General features: G+C 42.4%; 1 protein-coding gene across 1 annotated transcript in view; it reads left to right on the top strand.

Moving 5' to 3' along the window:
* Window positions 1–4,993: 4,993 nt before the first annotated feature.
* The window catches only part of frem2a (FRAS1 related extracellular matrix 2a), a gene marked incomplete at both ends in the record, with an annotated part of 78,878 nt that continues 62,014 nt past the window's right edge, over window positions 4,994–21,857 (top strand). The window contains 2 exons of the mRNA XM_083890170.1: window positions 4,994–9,968; window positions 13,286–13,375. Of these exons, the coding sequence (XP_083746296.1) occupies window positions 4,994–9,968; window positions 13,286–13,375 (5,065 nt within the window). The remainder of the gene's footprint in view (window positions 9,969–13,285; window positions 13,376–21,857) is intronic.

The following is a 21,857-nucleotide window of genomic DNA, read 5'->3' on the forward strand; positions in this document are numbered from 1 at the left end:
ATTGGTTGATTTGCATAATTTAAATTAATTAGTGCAGGTTTGTTTTCTTTCACTCCTTAAATCTTTTGTTGATACTGTCAGATGGAAGTTAATCTGCACTTATGCAGCCTCAGTGTAACGCGACGTGTCGTAAGTAAGTGATATTTATTCTCAGGAGGAACTTGAGCGCTTTAATTTGCTCTCGTCTGTGGGCTTGTCTCTCATCTTTACTTAAGCTCCAAGAGGTTTATGTAAAAATAGAAAACAATTAAAGTGGAAGTCTTAAAGACGTGCTAAGAAGTGCAGGGATTTAAAAAAAAAAATTGGTTTAAAAAACTTCTCTCTTCACCTCCGACAAGAGCTGCAACGACAACCCAATCAGACTGACGCTGCCTGCAGGGCCAAGTGCTTTGTCTAATGTGTGACGGAGTGTGGCGGGATTGTTCCTTGTTAGTCTCATCACCTCTGCGGAATCGCATGAAATGGAGAGAATTCCCTCTGCAGGGGCCAAAATAATGCAGCATATTTTGATATTTGACATGTAAAACTGAGGTCTGGAACAGAAATGTAGTTCACTCGGTGCTCTGTGTTTCCCAGGATCGCCCGGGCAACGCTGTTGTGCCGCACACAGGAAACGATTAGTTTTACGTCAAGACAAACGACGGCGACGGCAATGCTGCGCTAGTAAAGTGAGACGACCGCAAACGGGTCGGAGAACGTCGCAAGAGACAAAGAAGCGTCAAAGGAAAGTTTTAGGAGTGAATTCTCCCGCTGTCTTTCAGCACTTTGACTGAATAAATCCTGTGCTGCCACTGTATACACACAAATACTCCCTCGGTCAGTTAGACAGGTTGACTCAAACCCAGAGAACCAGCTCCACAAATAATGTAAATCGAGAGAATATTTGCATCAACACCAACAAAATAACAACCTGGGAAACTTTGCTTCTGAAATAAAGACATATCCCACAGATATTTAATCAGGAAACCAATTCACTAACGAGCCACAACAGATATTTACCCAATTCAACTCTAATTCCTGATAATAACCGTGTGCCTGCTGGAGCATCGTCATCTCTAACGTAACCGAGTCTGTGTGAGAAACTTGGCAGATGATATGCAGGAACAAACTGGCACTTTGGCCCAGACGAGTAAACGTTTACCAGACTGACACTTTGTGTAAACTCACATGCTCATTGTGTGTGTGATTACAGAGCAGCGGTGGCGCTGGGATGCCTGTTTGCGGAGAAGAGTTCCCAGTGTGCCGGCCCTGAATACCTGCTTTTTCTTCACTGTAATATGGGAACAAAGATGGACCAGATGTGAGTCTGTACACTTGTGTGAGTTCTTGTTTTGTGACTGGGCGGTAGGTGGGTGAACTTCCCATCACACTTTCGGCTGACACACAAAATGTAATTGCAGGCTGGATCCCCGTTTGGGTAAAAATCAGTGGGTTTGCACAGCGAGGCACTGCTTTAAAGCGTGGGATTCCTCAGGAAGCAACAGGTTTTGAGTGCAGTTATGGAGATGTTGAGGCGGTGAAGAGCGCAGCAGTGAGTGAGTGAGTAACAGTGGCCTCTCTCCTCTCATTGATGTTAAGTGTTGAAAGCATCAGAGCAACAGCTGTGTGATCGAAAATAAAGGTGCTCATTATCCTGGAATGGCCTCTTTGACAGAGTTCCAACACATTGTGGTGCAATTATTCATGTTGTTCAAGACCCAGCTCTGTGTTGTAGTTGGTTGGGCATTTAATCTGAGCTTTTTATATACTTTAAACAAGGGATAGGCCAATATGATACTCAGTATTGATCCAATATTGGTCTGAACCATCTGGAACCAATCCAAAAAAATCAGATATGTGTATCTGGAAAAGTTGTTTTCTTAGTTTAAACTATGGATATGCATCATGGTGTGGTTTAATTCAATGTTTCGTATATGAAATAGCATTGAAAAGTAGTTCCGAGTTCACACGTTGTGGAGATCAGCAAGTCCAAGGTGAAGGTGTTAGTCCAGGAAATCTGTGGAAAGAATATTGCTATTAAGAGGGGAAACTGAAGATGTGAAATTTGGCTTCTGCCCAAAGTGCCCATCAGTCAGTTGGGAAGAAATGCTTTGTGCAAATTATACGTTATGGATTTGTTGTTCTCTACTTCGGGTATATTATGCAGGTTGTTCTGGATTGAATTTTCAAATACATATAGGCGACAAGCTATCACGATAAAATGTTCCATGTATTTAAGTTTTCCTGTGGAACACCGTGTTGTTTCGACAATGCACAGTTAGGTAAGATAGGTAAGATGGATAGAATTGACGATCTCAAACAAAAAGTAAATGAATTCCGAATAAATCGGCATCAGCAGGGGTCACATGCGGAGAGATGGATAAATAAATAATGTTTTTTGTGGTGTCGGGAGGAATGTTCTCCTCGTATCACCTGCACTGCCAGACTCTATCAGAGAATCACAGAATAATAACTTGACTCTAGTGTGCGTGTGCGTGTGTGTGTGTGTCATGTCACGACTGAGACTTTGAGGCTTTTTAATCTGCCACTAACAAGTAATTCCATACATTTTTAAGCAGCGTTAACCTTAAAGGGATACTTCACCGATTTGAATGTGGCTTTTGGATAAGGGAAAACAGATTTTTTTACAAGTCAGGGAAAAACTGAGGTAGGGAATTTTCAAAAAAATACTACTGCTATTCTAGCAATACAAAGCCACATTCAAATCGGTGAAGTATCCCTTTAAATTATGAAGTTAATATTCACTGGACTTTAAGTCGGAGCTCATCACAAATTCAAATAAATGAGTCGCTATGATAAGAAGGGAATGTTTTGTCGTTTAACGCACGCTTTCCACACCCTCGCACTGTTTTCCGTGATGTCACTTTTGAATCTTTCACGTTCCCGTACACACGCTCACACACCGGAATCTCCGCGTGTGGCCTTATCAGAGGCGAGCAGCTGCTGTGAAGAAGGAACCCAACATCGCATACTGTATGAATATGTCATAAATCTGCGGCTGGACTTTTCCAAAATGTTCAAAGTGCTTGGTAGGTGATAGAAAAAGAGCTGCAAGGGAAGAGCTGCAGTTTGGGCACTAATTAGTCAAATGAGAACAGAGGAAATCAAGTAGGCTCCTTGATATATTCCAGAGAACATAGTTTTATAGGAAACAAACATTATAGATTAAAGTCCCAGCCTTGTAGCCTCTAATTTCGTCAGTTAACTAATAATAATTTAATATCCTTTGTTCCCTGATCACTCCCTCTGTCTCTCATCACACTTACAGATTCTGTATAATCTGTCCAAATGTGCTCTCACAGAGCAGCTCCAACACGCTCCAATCCGAGCGCCGTCTCTCGTGTACAGTCGCACGGAGAGACTTCGCTGCACATGACAGCTGGAAAAGCTGGGGTTGCCATGTACTTTGAAATAACAAGGCACCGGGAACCCTCTAATCACCTGGCATTTTAAACGTGGGTGGTGAAGAGGAGTCGCAAGCAAAATGCCGTCAGGAGCAGCACTTCTGAGGTTCTGGCTTGTGAGTGAGGGCGTTTTATGACACAGCTTTGTGGGAACAGGTTCACAATTTCTCAGTGTTGGAAGTGATGGAAGAATGAATTCACATTCATGATGCACTTTGATGAACCCCTTAACCATGTCTCTCTGTCACTTCCATTTCTGGCTGACTTGAGTTCGTCGTGAGCAGCGTTGTAGGTTTTACATTTTGGACAAATCCAAAACTCTCTACATCAAATATAATCGAAAGGACTGATCACATCAAAAATGCCTGCAGGCAGAGCAGGAGCAGAGAAGTGGGTTTATTCTCTCATGATTTAGCTCTAACAGATGTTTCAGTGTGCTGTCGCACCACGACGATCCGGCACAAAAGACCGTCTCCAGTCTTAAAACACAACTTTCACAAGTTGTTTTTCATTCTTTCTTTTTCATTACGCTCTTCTTTGCTGAGACGAAGAAGCTCCTTCCACTTTCTTTGTCTCAATTGAGGAAAAAGTTGGATGTTCCAGAGGCCAACCTTCAGATGTTATTCACCTAAAAAGTGAATGAATGCATACATTAATATGAAATAAGCAACATAAGCCCTCATTTTAAATATTAACACTTCAATTTACGTCCCCTTTAGAGGATGACGCCAGAAGGCTTTTCATAAAGCTTTGGATAAATGATCCCACATATACTTGTTCAAGTTTGCGGAACGGTTTGGAGTTTGGAGCTTAAATATAAATCAGTTTAAAAGCACGTACAAAAACACTTCTGAAAAGATGTAAGGGCGGGGATTAGTGTTAACTGACCGCAGAATTGATATAGTTGAGGTAATGTGTGTGTGGTATATATATAAAAAAAGGGGATAGCTATTTTTATTGCATCAGGTTTATAGTTTTTTGTTGTTTTTACAATTTATAGATAGGTTACCCTGCAATCTTAAACGACTAAATACACTGCAATCTCATCTACCAGTGCAAAAAATAATCTGAATTTATGTTCAAGGCACAAATGATTCATTCATGCTTTTATCATAGCGTGCATCACAGAGACAGGGACCTAAAAAGGTTGGAGGACAAATGAATCTTCTTTCCAGCATGGACGGTTCTGACAATCTCAAACATCCATCAGACAATATTTAATAAACCCTGATGTGCTCACCTCGCAGGATTTGTCCCAACTCAATCCCTTCACTCTATTAAATGAATCACATCTGTGTGATTCAGCTCATCCTCCCCCCCCTTCAGTGTGAATGTCAGCTGTGCTGCCTATTGCAGACGAGGCTGAGGTACAAAGCCCCAAAAAATCCTCCAATATGTGCAGAGGTGGGCGGTGGCACTTTTACGCAGCTTCCAAGTGTCACAACTTAAAACTCCTGCGCGCTTTTCTCTCCGAGTGTGTGGAGGAACCGGACTAACGGGTGCATGAGAGTCACCGTGGAGGCACTTAAGGGTTTTTTGGCACCGTTTGTTTCCTCTCCATCACCTGTCTTTGGATGCTGTGGATCAAGATGCTGCTCCGCGGACTTCTCCTGTGCTCTTTATTGACAGCGTTTGTCTCCGCGCAGCCTGACAGCTCTGGATTATTTTACGCACTCAGATCTGAACTGTCGGAGGACGCGATCCTGGTAGCCAACAACGGAATACGCGTGCCTTTCGGGAGATCCGTCTTCATCGATCCCATTAATGATCTGGTGATCCAGACGCAGCCGGGGGATCGATGCAGCGTCACCGTCCTGGATAACGACCCGCTCTCGCAGAGACCGGGGCATCTCTCTCCCAAAAAGTTCCCGTGTGATTTCGGTCCCAATGATGTAACATACTCGCACTATGGCTCGAGGAGTCCTTCCAAAGACAGAGTGAAGCTGCAGCTCAGGTATGACGCGCAAACCGAGACCGTTATCATCCCGTTCATGATCGAGGTTGAAGTTGTTTTTACGCAGCTGGAGTTACTCACCAAAAACATGCCTCTCATTGTTGATAACTTAAAGAGCATCAGTAATCCCATTGATAAGAAGACTGTCGAGTTCACTTATGATAGAGACTCTTATAAATGCGAGGTGGCGTCCCTCACCAGCAGCAGCACTCTGCCCAGATATGGAAGACTCATTGATGGAGGGAAACTTTCCTCAGTGATGGACTGTGATGAATTCACACAGGCTGGCATCCGCTACATGCACACGTTTGAGCGTCTGTCGCCCAACAGGGATTATGTGCCGATGGTGGTCGAGCTGCACGACAAGGAGGGAAACCTCGTGAAACAGGAGTATTTTCATCTCATGATACGCATCAAAGAAGGAGAGGAAAATACAGCCCCCAAACCCTGCTTTGTGTGCATGATGATGATGGAGGTGAGTCAGTTTGTCATGACCGCACTCACACCTGAAATGCTCTCCGCAGAAGATGCAGAGTCGGACCCCGATGAGCTCATTTTCAACATCACCTCTCCTTTATCCTATGAGGAGGGCTACATAGTCAGCACTGATGACAGAAATCTCCCCATCACGTCTTTCTATCAGAGAGACTTGCGTGATTTGAAAATCGCCTACAAGCCTCCGTCTCTAGACTCAGACACTGAGAGGATTTTCCAGCTGGAGTTTGAGGTGGTGGACACAGACGGGGCCGTCTCGGACCCCTTCGCGTTCATGATCGTCGTGAACCCGATGAATTCCCTGGCCCCCGTGGTGACCCGCAACACTGGCCAGCTGCTGTACGAGGGCCAGTCCCGGTCTCTCTTCAGCACCCACAACTTGGACATCGGCGACGAAGACAACCTGGACTCCGTCACCATCACCGTGGTGGACGGGCTGCGGCACGGAGACCTCACGATACTGGGCTCTCACTGGAAGTTCTTCACGCCCGCCGACCTGACGACGGGCGTTGTCGTGTACCAGCACGACGGGAGTGAAACGTACAGCGACAACATTGTCTTTAAAATGACAGACGGGAAGAATGAAGTCGAATTCCTTTTCCCCATTACTATTGTTCCCACTGATGACGAGCCACCCATCATAAATGCCAACACTGGGCTGCTGCTGTTCAAACACCAGATGATGCCAATATCTCCTCTCATGCTCAGTGCTGCTGATATTGACTCTGAGGACTCGACTATTAAATTCACTCTTATCCCTCCATTTTCCACAATAAGCACTGTGCTCCTACGACAGTCAGACGCCCCAGAGGACCCGTCCTCCTGGAAGTTCAATGCTGAAGATGAAGTTTATGAGAAGGAGGTAAAAGAGTGGCTTCAGAAAGACATCACCGATGGAAAGTTGTATTACAAACACACAGGGCCTCACAACACAGACACCGTCATGGATGAATTTGTGTTCACAGTACAGGATGACAACGATCCTCCCAATGAGTCCGGAGAGAGTGAATTTATAATCCGGGTTTTGCCCATTGATGACGTTCCTCCATCGCTTTTCCCCGGCACCACGCTGCTGATGACAGTCGAGGAGTACAAACTCACTCACTTTAGCAAAGAGGTTTTACGCTACACTGATTTGGACTCTGAGGACCGTGATCTCAAATACACTGTCATACAGCCCCCGACCGACATAGATGAAAATAACCCAGTCATGTTTGGGTCTTTGGTTCTGACAGACAGCCCGGACACTGAAGTCACAGAGTTCACACAAGCTCAAATTAACCACCATAAGATTTGCTACGGCCCCCCTGATGTCGAGCTTGGAATCACAGCACACGTGGTCCAGTTTCGTTATATAGTTGAAGACACGGCTGGGAACAGCATAGAAGGAGCTTTCACTATTTACCTGCAGCCGGTCAACAATAAACCCCCACAGATTACAAACACTGGCTTTACTGTGCTCGAACGTGGCGTGCACATCATCACAATCGCCGAGCTGGATGCCGCAGATCTCGACACAGACCGTAAACAGATTACTTTTACTCTCAGCCAGCAACCCAAACACGGCCAGGTCCAGGCTGCGTTCACTGACCTGGAGACAAAAGAAGCTTTCAGACTTGAGGATATTTCAGACGGCAGGATATCATATATTCATGGAGGAGAGGAGACGACGAGCGATGAATTTCAGCTGGATGTCAGCGACGGGATCCATGTCGTAACTGTGACGGTCAAAGTGCACGTAAAACCTGTCGACGACGAGACTCCGACCATCAGCCTACCCCGGGGAACAATTGGTTCTCACATGGACGTGCTGGAAAACAGAGCCACAGAAATCACAACGAACGTCATTCAAGGTCACGATGACGACACGGATGACCTGGAGCTAACGTTTATTGTCGAGGATCCTCCGGTTAAGGGGGAAATATTGGTTAAAGGTGTGCCAGCAACGAAGTTTACACAAGCTGATATTATTAACGGACTGGTCGTGTACGCACACACCAGCGGAGAGATAGGCCTCGCCTCGGAGCAGGACGGATTCAATTTGACTCTTACAGACATGTCAGAGGATTGGACAATAGGTGGCAATAAGGTCAGCGGGGTCCATGTCCGCGTCGCTATACTTCCTGTTGACAGCCAGGCCCCTGAGGTCGGAGTTGGGACTCAGTTCAGTGTCATTGAGGGAGAGAAATACGCCATTGGCCCTCAGCACTTGAATGCTGATGATAATGACACTCCAACAGATGATATCCTTTGCACTATCATTGCCCAGCCTACTGCCGGCTATGTGGAAAATACATCACCAGCCCCAGGCTCAGAAAAGTCCAGATCAGGAACAGCTATCAGTGCTTTTACCATCAGAGATATCAGAGAGGGGAATATCTACTATGTGCAGAGTATTCACAAAGGAGTGGAGCCAGTGGAAGATAGGTTCACATTTAGATGTTCTGATGGCATCAATTTCTCCGAGAGTCATTTCTTCCCGATTGTAATCATCCCCGCAAATGATGAAAAGCCCGAGATCTATCTGAGGGAAATAGTTGTGATGGAGGGGATGAACATCGTCATTGACACGCCAATCCTGAATGGTGCTGACGCTGATATTCCATCCGAAGAGCTGATATTCATCATTTCCAAACCTCCCAAACACGGTGTCATTTTAAATCAGCTTTCAACAGGCTCCGTTCTGGTGACTAATTTCACTTTGGAGGAGATCAGGGAGGCATCAAGCATTATTTATGAGCATGATGACTCAGAGACAACAGAGGACAGCTTTGATGTAACTCTGACGGACGGCAAGTTCTCCGTGCAGAAAACAGCCATCGTTATGATTGTCGCCGTTGATGATGAGACGCCCCGGATGCTCATTAACGACGGTCTGGAGGTGGAAATTGGCGAGACGAAAGAGATCAACAACAAAGTGCTCAAAGCGACAGATTTAGATTCGGACGACGGTGCGCTCGCGTACGTCGTCCGCTTTGGGCCTAGTCAGGGCTTCCTGGAGAGAAGAACTCCGTCCGGGATTCTGGAGAACATCACACTGGGCATGAATTTCACGCAAGCTGAAATCGACGCAGGGCTCATCGCTTACACACACAACGGGCAGGAGGGCATCAGAGACTTGGTGAAGTTCGATGTGACGGATGGAATGAACCCACTCATTGATCGCTACTTCTACATCACCGTGGGCAGCATCGACATGGTCTTCCCCGATGTTGTCAGTAAAGGTGTGTCGTTAAAAGAAGGTGGAAGAGTGACTCTAACCACAGATCTTCTCAGCACCACTGACCTCAACAGCCCTGATGAGAACCTGGTATTTACCATCACAAGAGCTCCTGTTCGGGGCCACTTGGAGTGCACAGATACCCCCGGGATGCCGATTGTTTCTTTTACTCAGATGCAACTAGCTGGCAGTAAGATTTACTACATCCACACATCTGATGAGGAGGTGAAAATGGACAGTTTTGAGTTTGAAGTCACAGACGGCTACAATCCGATTTTCCGAACGTTCAGAATATCCATCGTGGACGTGGACAATAAGAAACCCGTCGTGACTGTAAACAGCCTGCTTGTCACAGAAGGTCAGATTAAGCTGATTACGCCGTTCGAGCTCACGGCCGAGGACCAGGACACGGCCGAGAAGCTGCTGAAATTCACCGTCACACAGCTGCCCGTTCACGGCAAACTCCTCTACAACCGAACCGCGCCCGTCACCGGCTTCACGAAACAGGACCTGAATGAAAACCTCATCAGCTACAAACACGACGGCACGGAATCGCCCGAGGACTCCTTCTCGTTCACCGTCACCGATGGTACACACACAGACTTTTTTGTTTTTCCCAACACCGTTTTTGAGACTCAGCACCCTCAAACCATGAAGATCACCATTGTGGCAATCGATAACGGCGTCCCGCAGATCGTGGTGAATAAAGGCGCACCCACTTTGAAGATCTTAACCACGGGTCACTTGGGGTTCCCCATCAGCTCCAAAGCGCTGAGGGCTGAGGACAGAGACAGCAGCCCGGCCTCGCTGGTTTTCCACATCACCACAAAGCCCAGACACGGCTACGTCATTAACCTGGGTCACGGAAACAACTCCATCGACACGTTCAGCCAAGGTAAGCTGTGAACTAAACACACCAGCATTAAAACTGTCCAGTCCACCCTACAGCTCACTACAGAAGAAAAATAACACACTCACCTTTGAGCATTGGTGTTATGTAGTTGATGAACTTACTTTTATATTAGTTACATTTTTAATGTGCTTATTTGGTCAAAAAAAAAAATAGTTTTAATTGCAATTGTTTTGTACTCAGAAAAAGAAAATCTAATCCCCTGCTCATGATGCAACAACTTCAGAGAAAGATGTTTAAGATACAAATCTGTAGGTTTTGTTGAGTCTTTCACGCTAACATTTTAATTTATGGGGCAATAATTATTCAGAAATGACAAGCGTTGGCTCGGGAATTTGAATAGTTAATTTATGGGCTTGATTTAGATGTGCCTTGTTCATCAAACCGTAATTAGCAGGCCAAAGTTAGGGGCTGACGTTTCGCACAAACGTCTCGTAGATGGTTAGAGATGAATAATTTATTATTCCTGTGTCTCCGGGGAAATATTCACATCTGATGCTCTCTACAGTGGTTTGTTAAATGAAGCAGGACAGAAGTAGAGGATTGTGTGAAAAGGTCAACGCAGACCTTTTAGAGAGAGGATGGCATTTGAAGTACAGCACATTTCAACGGCTCCGCCATGTCCGTGCAATTTTAAACTAATCACTGCTATCTGTGCAGTAGAGAAAACCTCTCAACGCAAAACTACCTGAGGTACGATTTTTGGAAACATTTTGGTGCACGTGCTTGTATTTTGTATTGAGACAAAATCAAGACAAGAATGCCACTGATTGAGGTTTAAAGCAATGCAATCAATGCAGCGTTTCACACCACGCTGAGGCAATTATGCAAACAGGTTAGAACATTCATCTGCTCAAGCCACAGCTTGGCATAAGCACAGACAGCAGCTGAGAACACAGAGGGGGAGAGCGAGCTCTTAAGTCTGCAGGAGATGGACACTTCTGTCAGCCACTGTGAGGCTGCAGCCTTTGAAAAAAAGAAGGGGGCACAGATGAGACGAGAGTGCAGAGAGGAAGGGAGGAGAAAAGGGGGCAGGAGATCGGGCACATGGAGCCGCTGAAGTGGAGGAAAGAGTGCTAAGGAGGGTGTAGGTGGCATGTGAGAAATAAAGAATGAGGGATTGAGAGAGGGAGCGCAGGCTCGTCAGAAGAGTCAGTCAGGTGAAAGAGACAATCCCTCGCTTTTTATTTACTCATCCCATTTCCAGGGCGCGTCCCGTGAGGCGTGCACTTTAAATATTTGATGAATGGTGTGGCCATCGTTTGCAGCGTTGACGTTGAGGTTGGCGAGGTCCTCGGGTTCAAGGCTGCGACACGGGGGCGGAGTTCCTACACCGCCACGTTAGATATGCTATGTTACATTTAGATTTTTGTGAGTAGCAATGTTTCCGTCACTTTTTATCTGGTAAAAGTTTCAGCACGATACCCCAAGACATGTCAGAGAGAGGAAGGAAATACTGCTAGTTATCCAGCAGTGTTTGTGTTTATTACCCACACTGCTTCACGACGTCATCAAAATTATTGTTCCGGTTGCGTTGCATACTGTGCGTTTAATTGTTGTTACATCGTTGTAAAATGCAAAAGGGGACATCGGTTCTTTTGTCCGTGTTAGAGGGGAAAGCAGGCGAGTCGGTAATGTCGGGGAAACCACTTTAGAGGTCGTCAGATGTGCCCCATTCAGGAGTTTATACTTTTATGAAGCTGCTTCCTCTGGCATGTATTATTAACGCAGGTGGTTCAGGCCAAATCCTTTCACAGTCTTCATGATTTTCCTGCACGGTAATAGATGTTTATGCAAAAAAAGCACACGAGCCCTGTAATTCAGAGAATATGGAAAAACCAGCTGTGGATGTCTGTATGTGCCCGTGCTGAAATCCTGTTTTTAACATTCTTGCCCTTGTCTGTCATTAAACATCCACCGTCACCTGGTTTCCAGGGCTGATGACACACACAGGGGCGCTGGTGGATTTAGACCAGTGGTCTCAAACTCGATTCTAGATTATAAATATGATTTATCATGAACAGGGAGCAATATTTTTATAATAACACCTTACTTTATATGATTAATTACTGCATGTTTCGTGTTTTTTTATTTCAATTTGCATTATAAATATGTTTTACATTGTCATCTGTGTATCGTTCCATATTATAACAAACACTTTTACTTTGAAATTTCCTGAAATATCACGAATATCGTTATTGCATAAAAACCCATACTTTAAAAATGGCTGTAAAAACATTACAGCATTATGTATCACATGACCATTCAGATATAAACAGGAAGTTGATTCTTAGTAGAACGAGGATTGGCAGATGAAATGACAACTGATAGTAACTGTTATAAAGGAGCTTTTTCGTTCACGACTGCGTCTAAAATGTCTGTCGGAATAGTTTGGACATAGCCTCAAACGTGTGCCGTTGGTTTAGCTTGAACACTCTCTCAAACCGGAGGTGGTGGCCTTATCATCCTGGATTACGGATGCATGAAATTCAGAAAGCGTCCTCCGGTTGGAAATTGTTCGTGCTGCGTGCAGATAAGGAACCGAATCAGTGTGATACTCGAGCCCTGCTGTTTCCTGCGCAGCTGATATGTTACTGAAGCGAGACAGTCTCCATCTTTGAACAATTATTTGACAGAAAGCGATTGAACATCGCAGTGGCCGTAATACCACTTCAAAGTGTGTTTTTCAAGGCGTTTTTTGTGGCCAGCATGGCATCACACATTTTGTTTTTTGAATTAAAATTCATAATGTTTTTACATGGGAAAATCAAAAACATTATCTATAATTTTTCTTTTGCCTTGAATTAATTTCAAGGAAGATGATTTTCTTTGTTGTCGTCTAACATTGACATGATAGGGGAAGGCTTCAGTGTGAAATGCTCTGGCCCTCATTTGCATTCTATTATTAACAACATTTGTTGTTTCGCTTGTCATCCCCCCGTGTGATTGCTTTCCTTTGTGGGTTTGCAGGTGACAGGGGTTTTGTTGAACGCAGGAAATTTCAGTTTTGGTCCCAGAATTTTCTTTATCCAGAAAAATCCGAGAAAAACTCAAAGGATGGATTTAGCTGAAATTTTCAGAAAATGTCCGTAATGGGACAAGGAACATGTGATTACATTTTGGGCACGATCCGTAGACGCTATCACCGGTCACAACACTCACTGTCTGATTCAAGCGCACCGGCAGGGTGTATTTTAGCGGGGTCTGCGCTCTCCGAGTGCTTTTCTAGTTCACTTTTTTTTTGACACTAATAAAAAGATATACGGACACAAAATTAATATTACTTTTGTTTTCTTTTACAGCTGATATTGATGACCTGAACATCTGCTATGTGCTGAGGAATGAAGAAAACGCCACGTCCGATGTCTTCCATTTCTCTGTTGAGGATAAAGGTAAGTCTTCACCTTTTCTTTTTTATATATTTAGGCTTCATCCTCTCCGTCTTAATCCAGAGAAACATAACGGTCCAGTGTGTATATTTAAGGTTGTAACAGGAGCCGGGTCTTCTCTACTGAGGCCACCACTTTGGACCACAATCAACAAAATCTTTTCAATTTTGAATACATAGGTTCTCCAACACTCTGGGTAGGGAGGCAATAAATAAATGGAACATTTTGCACACTATACTAAGCTCAAAAAACATGTGTTTCCAACTAAGTATTAATAGATACAAACTGCATAAGCTGAAGTTCACTGCTTGCTTATGGCGCTTCACCTTTAGACTCGCTGCTTTTCTCGCGTCTCCGAGAGAATTTCATCTCCGCGTGTTTCTGCACCACCTCGCACTCTCATCCGTGGTTGCGATGGACCTGCGAGTCAAACGCTCAGGCATCACATTCCAGTCGATAGCGCATTTAATTTTCCCAAATAGTTCCCAGCAGAGTCGACAAACGCTTTCAGTTTCTGATGTTTTCATTCATATTCATTGTGCTAAACGGAGGCCTCCCCTCTGTCAGGCTGCAGCTACATGTGGGCGCTGATATCTGCAATTGATTCAGGGTTTTGAAAAATCTGCTGAGGCTAAACCGAGGCCTTCCATCTGTAACCGTGGACGACAAATGATGCTCCATCTTATTAGCTCACTGATGAACTGATAAGGCTTCCAGTTTTATTTAAGATAGAAATAAGATTTAAATAAGAAACTCCTCCTCTGGTGCTGAGATTGGCTTGTGTCATTTCCACAGTGCTTTGATTTAATGGGACTGCTGCCTGGGTAATTTGGGAATATGGCTGCAGGATTTCTTTTTATTATTGTCAGCAGAGAGAAGAGGATTTGAAATGCATACGCTGAAAAGTGAAGCTATACAGTAAAAAAAAATGCTTATATTTGGTGGAAAAAAATAAAAATGTTATCAAATTTCTCTTTACTTTACTTTTTTTATTCTGAAATTAGCTTTTAGAGTTTAGATAATCTCGTTTCCCCGACTCGACTTGACTTGACGTTCATGACTCCAAACTCTAATTAAACTTCAATAAAATGACTCCAAATGACTTGACTTATGGAATATCTACATTTTCCGTAATGCTACAACAACAAGAAAACACAGAACACATTGGGTGTCTGCTTTTGTGGACTTGCTTGCAAACCTGGCAACCGAGCGACACCAACGCCGCTACTTGAAATTATATTTAACACTTCAAATCCCACAAAGAAAGATGCTATTATAATCCAATGTTGGTTAACAGTTAACATATTGGTGGGTCAAAAGCATGTATGTATATATATGTATGCATGTATGTGTATATATGTATGTGTATAAATATATACACACATATGTATGTATATGTGTGTATATATTTACATACATATATATGTATACATGTGTATACGTATATATATGTGTGTATATATTTAGATACATATATATGTATACATGTGTATACGTATATATATATATATATGTATATGTGTGTATATATTTATAACCACATACAAACATACACTCATACATACATACACACATACATACATACATACACTCATACATACATACACACATACATACATAAAGAAGCGCCATAGGCAAGCAGTGAACTTCAGCCTATATATGTACATATATATATATGTGTATATTATACACACACAAACACACACACACATGTATGTATATATATATATATATATATATATATATATATGTATATGTGTATATATATATATAACTTTTTTTTAAAATCAGTAGTATAGGACCATGATGTAGTTTTACAGAGATTTATAGTGTTTCTGTTCAAGATAAAAGTATTTTAGTTCAAAATGAATGTCTTTTTTAACAAATGTAAAAGTGGATTATCTGGGAAAGTGTCTCCATCGTCTATATTTATACGACTTGACTTAATTTAAAGCAGGGACTCGACTTGACTTGCTCGATTCTTGCAAGAATGACTGCGAACCTGCTTGAGACTTGAAGGTGAAGACTTGCGATTTGTATATGTGTGACTTAAACTACTAAAAAGTAAGTATCACTACGAATATTAATGCTAGCAGCGATGAGAGTGACTGCGCTAAGAAGATGAATGTGGGTCATAGAAATTGCGATTGCTGGCAAAGTAAGAGCAGATGAAGTAGAATTTAGCTTTAGTTCACCCAAATCTTACGTTTCCACCAATGCCAGCTGGAGCTGATGCCGATAAAAACATGCGAGTGGGTTTTTTTCAGGTCATTTTACATGAAAATGAATGCCGTTCAAACACATTACCACAGTTTCTTTGACCAGTGGGAAAAAAATATTAATGTGGATAAACTGATGTGCATAAAAACTGTATCTACTTGTGCTTTCAATGAGTATAAACTCTTTTTTTTGCCAAGATAGCAGCTTTAATGTGCTCAAGAGATGGTCGCATTTATTCAACATGATTCAGATTCAAGAGCGAAGCGCGGCAACAAATTGAGCTGAAAAAAGAAATGATGGTTATTACATTTCAAAGCGTTTGTGAAACTGACTGCGAGACAACAAAAAACTGTGGAAATTATTAGCAGAAAGAAAACAAAGGGCTTTTTTCTTGTCTTGGAATTGTTTTACTTTGAGGAAAAATGTGCTCAAACATTACTCATAAGTAGGTTAAGTAATGACGTGTCATTTATTAGAGAGGCAATAACAAATCTCTTCTTCATAACAGCCCTATTTCTTCTTATAAATTCATATTTTCTTTATTTGCTCTCACCAAATCTAGCTTTGTTAAAATATCCAATTTCTTCCATAGACATTGTCAAGGTCGCAGGTCACTTTCAATGTCACCAATGTTTCTCAGTTATTAAAGTGTATAATAATAATAATATAACAATAATAAACTGCTTCCATTTAAAAAATTACAAATTGCACCAAAGGAAAACCACATAATATTATGCATAAAACATGAAATAATGGTTTTGTCAAGTATCTCCTCGACCAGTATTTCAGAAGACTCTTTCATTTTGTCGTGCTAATGCACATACACACAAATGCTAATGCACAGAAGACTAAGGGCGTCTTTATATGTACATGAAAGGAGGAACATTGACTAATTGATCGTCTTTGCTCCTGTAAAGTCTTTTGATTTTCTTTTCTTTTTCTCACCCCTTTTCTCCTCTCTCTCAATTGTTTGGTTTAAATGAAAAGGACTAAAGCTTTTAGAAGTGCACAGGTTTATATGCTCTTGTCAATTCTTACGTTACTGAATCTCCTTCCTTCTCGGGGGAGCTGGTTTTACTGCAACAAAGACCTTGTAGTTGAAATCCCAAAATATTTTAGAAGCAAGTGTAAAGGTAGGCATGCAGTAAAGTTTTGACGCAGCCTCCGCCACAAAAAGCCCCCAAATAAACTCCTTCACAGCTGCAGGATTCTACATGAAGTGTTCTTGTACGACATGAATGTACTTGTTAACCCTGTGTTTATGAATATATATGATCCGCATCATGCAAACAGTCCCACATGTGCACGCACAGCAGAAGACAGGGGTTAGCCCGAGGATACGGGCCGGTCAAGCCTCCAGCACAAAGAGCTGTTTGATATTTCAGAGCACAGGCATCACTGTGGGTAATGAGAGCCCCGAGCGTCTGCGCTGAGCAGAGCTGCGAGGCAGTCGCCGATAATTACACAGCTCTATTACAGGCTCATCTGCAGGGGGAAGAGGAACAGGAAGCACCTTCTGTCACAGGTTAAGACCAGCTGTGGTTCACTGTACAGGGCTGGAACGCAACCTGTTTCCCAGGCTTTTTTTTTTCTTTTTTTGAGGAGGTCGTGGGATGTTCAGAGACAAATTACTGAGGATGAGGACAGCAAAAATATTCAAGTACAGGCCTGACGCTAAGTCGTTTGAGTTCTCTATTCCCTGGTCTGCCTCTAATTTTCTCCATTTGGTCTTTAAAAATTTGTACCGAGTCATATCGTATTTGGACTCAATTACAATCAGGAGAATAGAATAGACTCACCAAGATCCCCTGATTTGCCTAATGACTAAAACACTAGGCTGAATAGATATGGAATTAGATTTTTCACGAAGCAAACAACGCTTTTTAAGAAGCAAATAAAATATCGATTTAATAATTCAAAAATCTTGTATTTTAGTGTTTGAAAATACACTTCCTGATTTGTTTTTTGTGCCGTGTTTTTTTTTGTTTACGATTCTGACCATGGGCGGTCCTTAGGAAGCTGCCTGCTGATTGGCTCCTGAGTTTTGGAAGTTTTCCCCATCGACATCCGACAAAATAATTGTTGTCAGACTATAAACGTGAGATACAATTATTTTGTTCCACACGGACAGCAACAGAATCGCAAACTTAAAAACCAAGGCACAGAAAAAAAAAAAAAATCGGGCAGCGATTTTATTTTCCATAAAAAACAAAATACAATATTTTTGAATTATTAAATTGATAATTGCTTCAGGAAAAGTGTTGCTTGAAAAAATTGACACAAATCTAATTCCATAAATCCACTGCTGCCTCCTTGAAGCTGATATCTACATCATACAGCTGTGTCATGACTACATATTGTGTTAATTTCACTACAGAAGAGACTAAATGACCTCTGCATTTGGGCGCCAGCAAAAATAATGTATATATCGGTATCAGTAATTGGCCCAATTACTCTATCAACAAAAAGTCCAATATCATGCGTGCATACAGTACAGATCTCAGTGACATTATGCAGTGTAGCTGACTCAAGTTTAATATGTGGTGCTCGAAAGCATTAAAAATTTATATATATATTTTTGTGTAAAAAAAAAAACAGCACTATAATGTATAAATCTGTCTGTAAGCAATTTTTTTATTGGATTAAATGTAATATCAAAACAGCTGATTTATGCAGAAATCTCAGTGGCGAGTTTGTGAAATTATTGTTAACAAAGCAAAACGAGAGCAGGAAACTCAATCTGTCAGCGTGTCTGATAAGAAAGCATATTTGTATTATTATTATTATTTGTTCTTTTATTTAAAAAAACAAGAAGAATCGTAGAGAATTAGAGCTTTCACCCAGACTTAATATTCCTGAGGAATAAGTCCTGCGAGTTTCTTCTTTAATCTTTTGTTCTCCTCGGTTTCTTCTTCTAATGGTATTGACCGTGTCAGTATAGATTATTTCTGTCCCGTTCCTCATCGCTCATGGCGCTGACATGCCGCCACTGCTTTGTCTGGACTTCCAACAATAATATATCCCCGTGAAAAACCCACCTCACAGAGTGCACGTAACATTTATTTTGAATCTTGAATAATGATAATGTGCGCTGAACGAAAATGTGTCCGCGGTAAAAGATTAATTTTCGCAGCCGTTTCTGTATCATCATAAATCTGTGGTGACTTTTTTCCTTTTCTCTCTTCAAATCATCTCATTATTTACACAAAAGTGGTGCCAACATTTCAGGTGAAATGACCTCGTCATGTTTTCCCTTTTCCTTTTGTACTGTCTCCGAGCATGTTATTAACTTTAAAATTCTTCTATTCTAAGAAGACATAAAGTGTGATTATTTCTAAGAAAGGACCGTCTTGTTTTTATTTCTCGGCGCAACAATTTGAAGCCATCAAACACAACAAACGCAGTTTTTTTTGTTTATTTAATTAAAGTTTAGTGTCATTTTCGGAACTGTAAAAAGGTTTTTAAAGACGCAGTGCGTAACTTGTTTTTATTTTTTGTTAATGTGGATGTTACAATGTAGCATGGTTTGTTTGCTGTGTCAAGCAACACTATCAGACCTGACTGAGGGAGTGTTTGTGTGTATTATCAGTGCAGAGGTGGGCGGTTTTCAGTCATACAACCTGTTTGCATCTGTCTTGCTTCACTAGTGCAATGTTGTCATTGCCTTTGTCTTTACCTAATGCTAATTGCTTCCTTCTAGTTACTCCCTAATTACCTTTTTAGCTGTGCAATAATGTCACAGGAACACCGCAATACTGAGAAACAAAGAGCCGACGGGCTCAATCAGAATTACCTGGACTCATTTGGCGATGATTTGAATGGAACAGACGACATTTGTTTCGGTTTAAAAGTTACGCGCTGCAGCTTTAGCTCGTTTCCAAAGTTATTGTATACTGCAAATCTTTTTTTAAAGCTCCCATAGAGTGATCCTATCGCACATATATGTGAGTTATGGAGGTCTACTTTAACATTAACTTGTTTTTATGGTTAAAAACCTCCTAGTTGCTGTAAATGAGCCGATATAAATCTCTCCTCACTGAAGCTCTCATCAGTCGCGCAGTTTCAGACTGAAATCCCACCCCCAGAAGACAGACTGCGTCGTGATTGGCCAGCCAACGAGAGCTTTCTCAACTGTCTTGTGATTGGCCAGGTACCTGGAAGTGACGTAATTAGCACATCAGCTCTCAGCCGCGCAGCTCCCCCCTCTGGAACGGTGGATGCACTGCTCCTCATTATCAATTTTGCCAATTTTAACCATTGTTTTAACAATGTTTAAAAATGCAGTCCCTTTTTTACGTCTTTGACCTGGAGTCAGACCCAGAGTCAGAAGACACTGTCTCAAGTGAAACACCTCCACAACGGATGTTCTTCTTCTTCTGTGCTTCAATGTACACAACCGGATGTGCCCGGGCTAGTGCCTGTAGCAGGAGGATCTGATGTTCAGGAGACGGGATCCTTACATCACGTTTCCAGGCTTTTTCAGAGCGCTTGCAGAGCCTGAGAATACAATAAATACAAGAAACTTTGGGGCTTCATAAACGAGGTAATGGCACAGACACACCAAAAAAACAGCGTTAATAGGAACTTCCGGTCTATGGCTTTGGAAGTTGAGTTTACACATAAAAGCACCTAAAAACAAGCACAGGTGTAAAAATGGCTGTCACCATGGAAACTAATCTGCTGACCTTTACGTTGTTTTTGTTGACCTAGCCTGTTCAGCTGATCGGGGACAAAATAGCCACTAACTGACACACACACAGCTTTAAGAGGAGATTTTCTTCATCTGTCTGCATTCAGGACTTTCCAGACAGTCACTTCTCCCACCATCCAATTCTTCTTTTTGCACTTGTGTCTTCACCTCTCCCTCCTCAATCTTGTCATTTTAAATATTAATTTCATATTCTTTTACTCCGCTCGCTCTCCGTGTTCATTACACCATTTTGTTCTTGAGTACAACTTGTTCCTCAACAGTCCCGTGTTTTTGCGTGACACCCGGATACAGTCTGAAAATCATTTGCCTCCCACCGCTCCATCCGAGTTTCATCTTGAAGTGTGCTATGAGTTATTGTGCCCAGTGTCAGCTCCATCTTAGACATCAGGATTGGGTTTTACCGTCACACCCTCGCCATCTTTTCCTGCCGCATGTCCCCCCCCCCCCCGCCTGCCTTGTTTGCCTGTCAGTGTCGCCGCTGATGGATGTCTTTGTTGTGGGATTACAGCACATTCTGCAGCCGCGAATGTCGCCGTCCACGATGAGCTGCATCTCATTAGAGCGCTGTGATGAGCGCGCGAGACTTGTTGAGAGATGTGAAGGGAATTCTTTCATCACGTTTAATCACCTTTAAATCTCCCAAGTCTTGACAACCCATCCACTACATAAACCCTCTAATCTCAATAATAAACAAATAATGGATATTTTGTATATTTATTGTGCAACTAAGAATTGTTTTGTTTAAGGATATTCTCACCTTAATTAATCTCTGCAATCTCACCTTGTCCTTCCCCCTCGGGTGTTTAATTTTCTCTGCACAAAATGAAACCGTGTAAGTGATAAGTCTGTCTCACATTGTTTTACTCTCTGTGCATGCATCTTGGTTACCCATTTAATTTTAGTGCACCTTAATGGGCCTTTAATTTATACTTAAATCAAATAAGAATTACTATGTGAAATGATACAGCAATTTAACTGTTCCCTGCTAATTGCCAAATAGAGATACACAGCACCAGGGAGCCGTTATGCCTCAACCCTGCATTGTGAAGTAATAAAAAACATGCATCTAAAAGTACGTCGAGCCACTGAAGTAAAAATTAACATTTGCGGCTGAATATTTAGGTTTAAATCACTGGAATATGATAATGGAGGATTAGATCAGGGATTAAAGTGCCTAGTTTATCTTCTCCATGCTCAGAGACGGCTCTTAAGATTGGCAGATACATTAAAACCATCCCTCTGCTTTAGTATATGTGTGAGGTGGGGAGACTTGTGTCGAAGGGATGCTGCTGCTGCTGCTGCTGCTGCTGCTGCTGCTGCTGCTGCTGCTGCTGCTGCTGCTGCTGCTGCCATGAGCACAAAATAATCCTGCAGGAGGACAAATGCATTACGGGTGTTATATTCATGTGACACTGAAAATGCACACAGACACTTGCAGGAACCTACATGCACGTGTCTCTGCATCAGTGAAGACGCTCAGCCTCCTTTAAAATGTCCATTTCAATACTAAACGTGCGCTAGCTTGCGATTAGAACATCTCACTGATCCGTTCAG

This window comes from Microchirus variegatus, assembly GCF_963457635.1.
Source record: "Microchirus variegatus genome assembly, chromosome: 5".
In the NCBI taxonomy this organism is placed as follows: Eukaryota; Metazoa; Chordata; class Actinopteri; order Pleuronectiformes; family Soleidae; genus Microchirus; species Microchirus variegatus.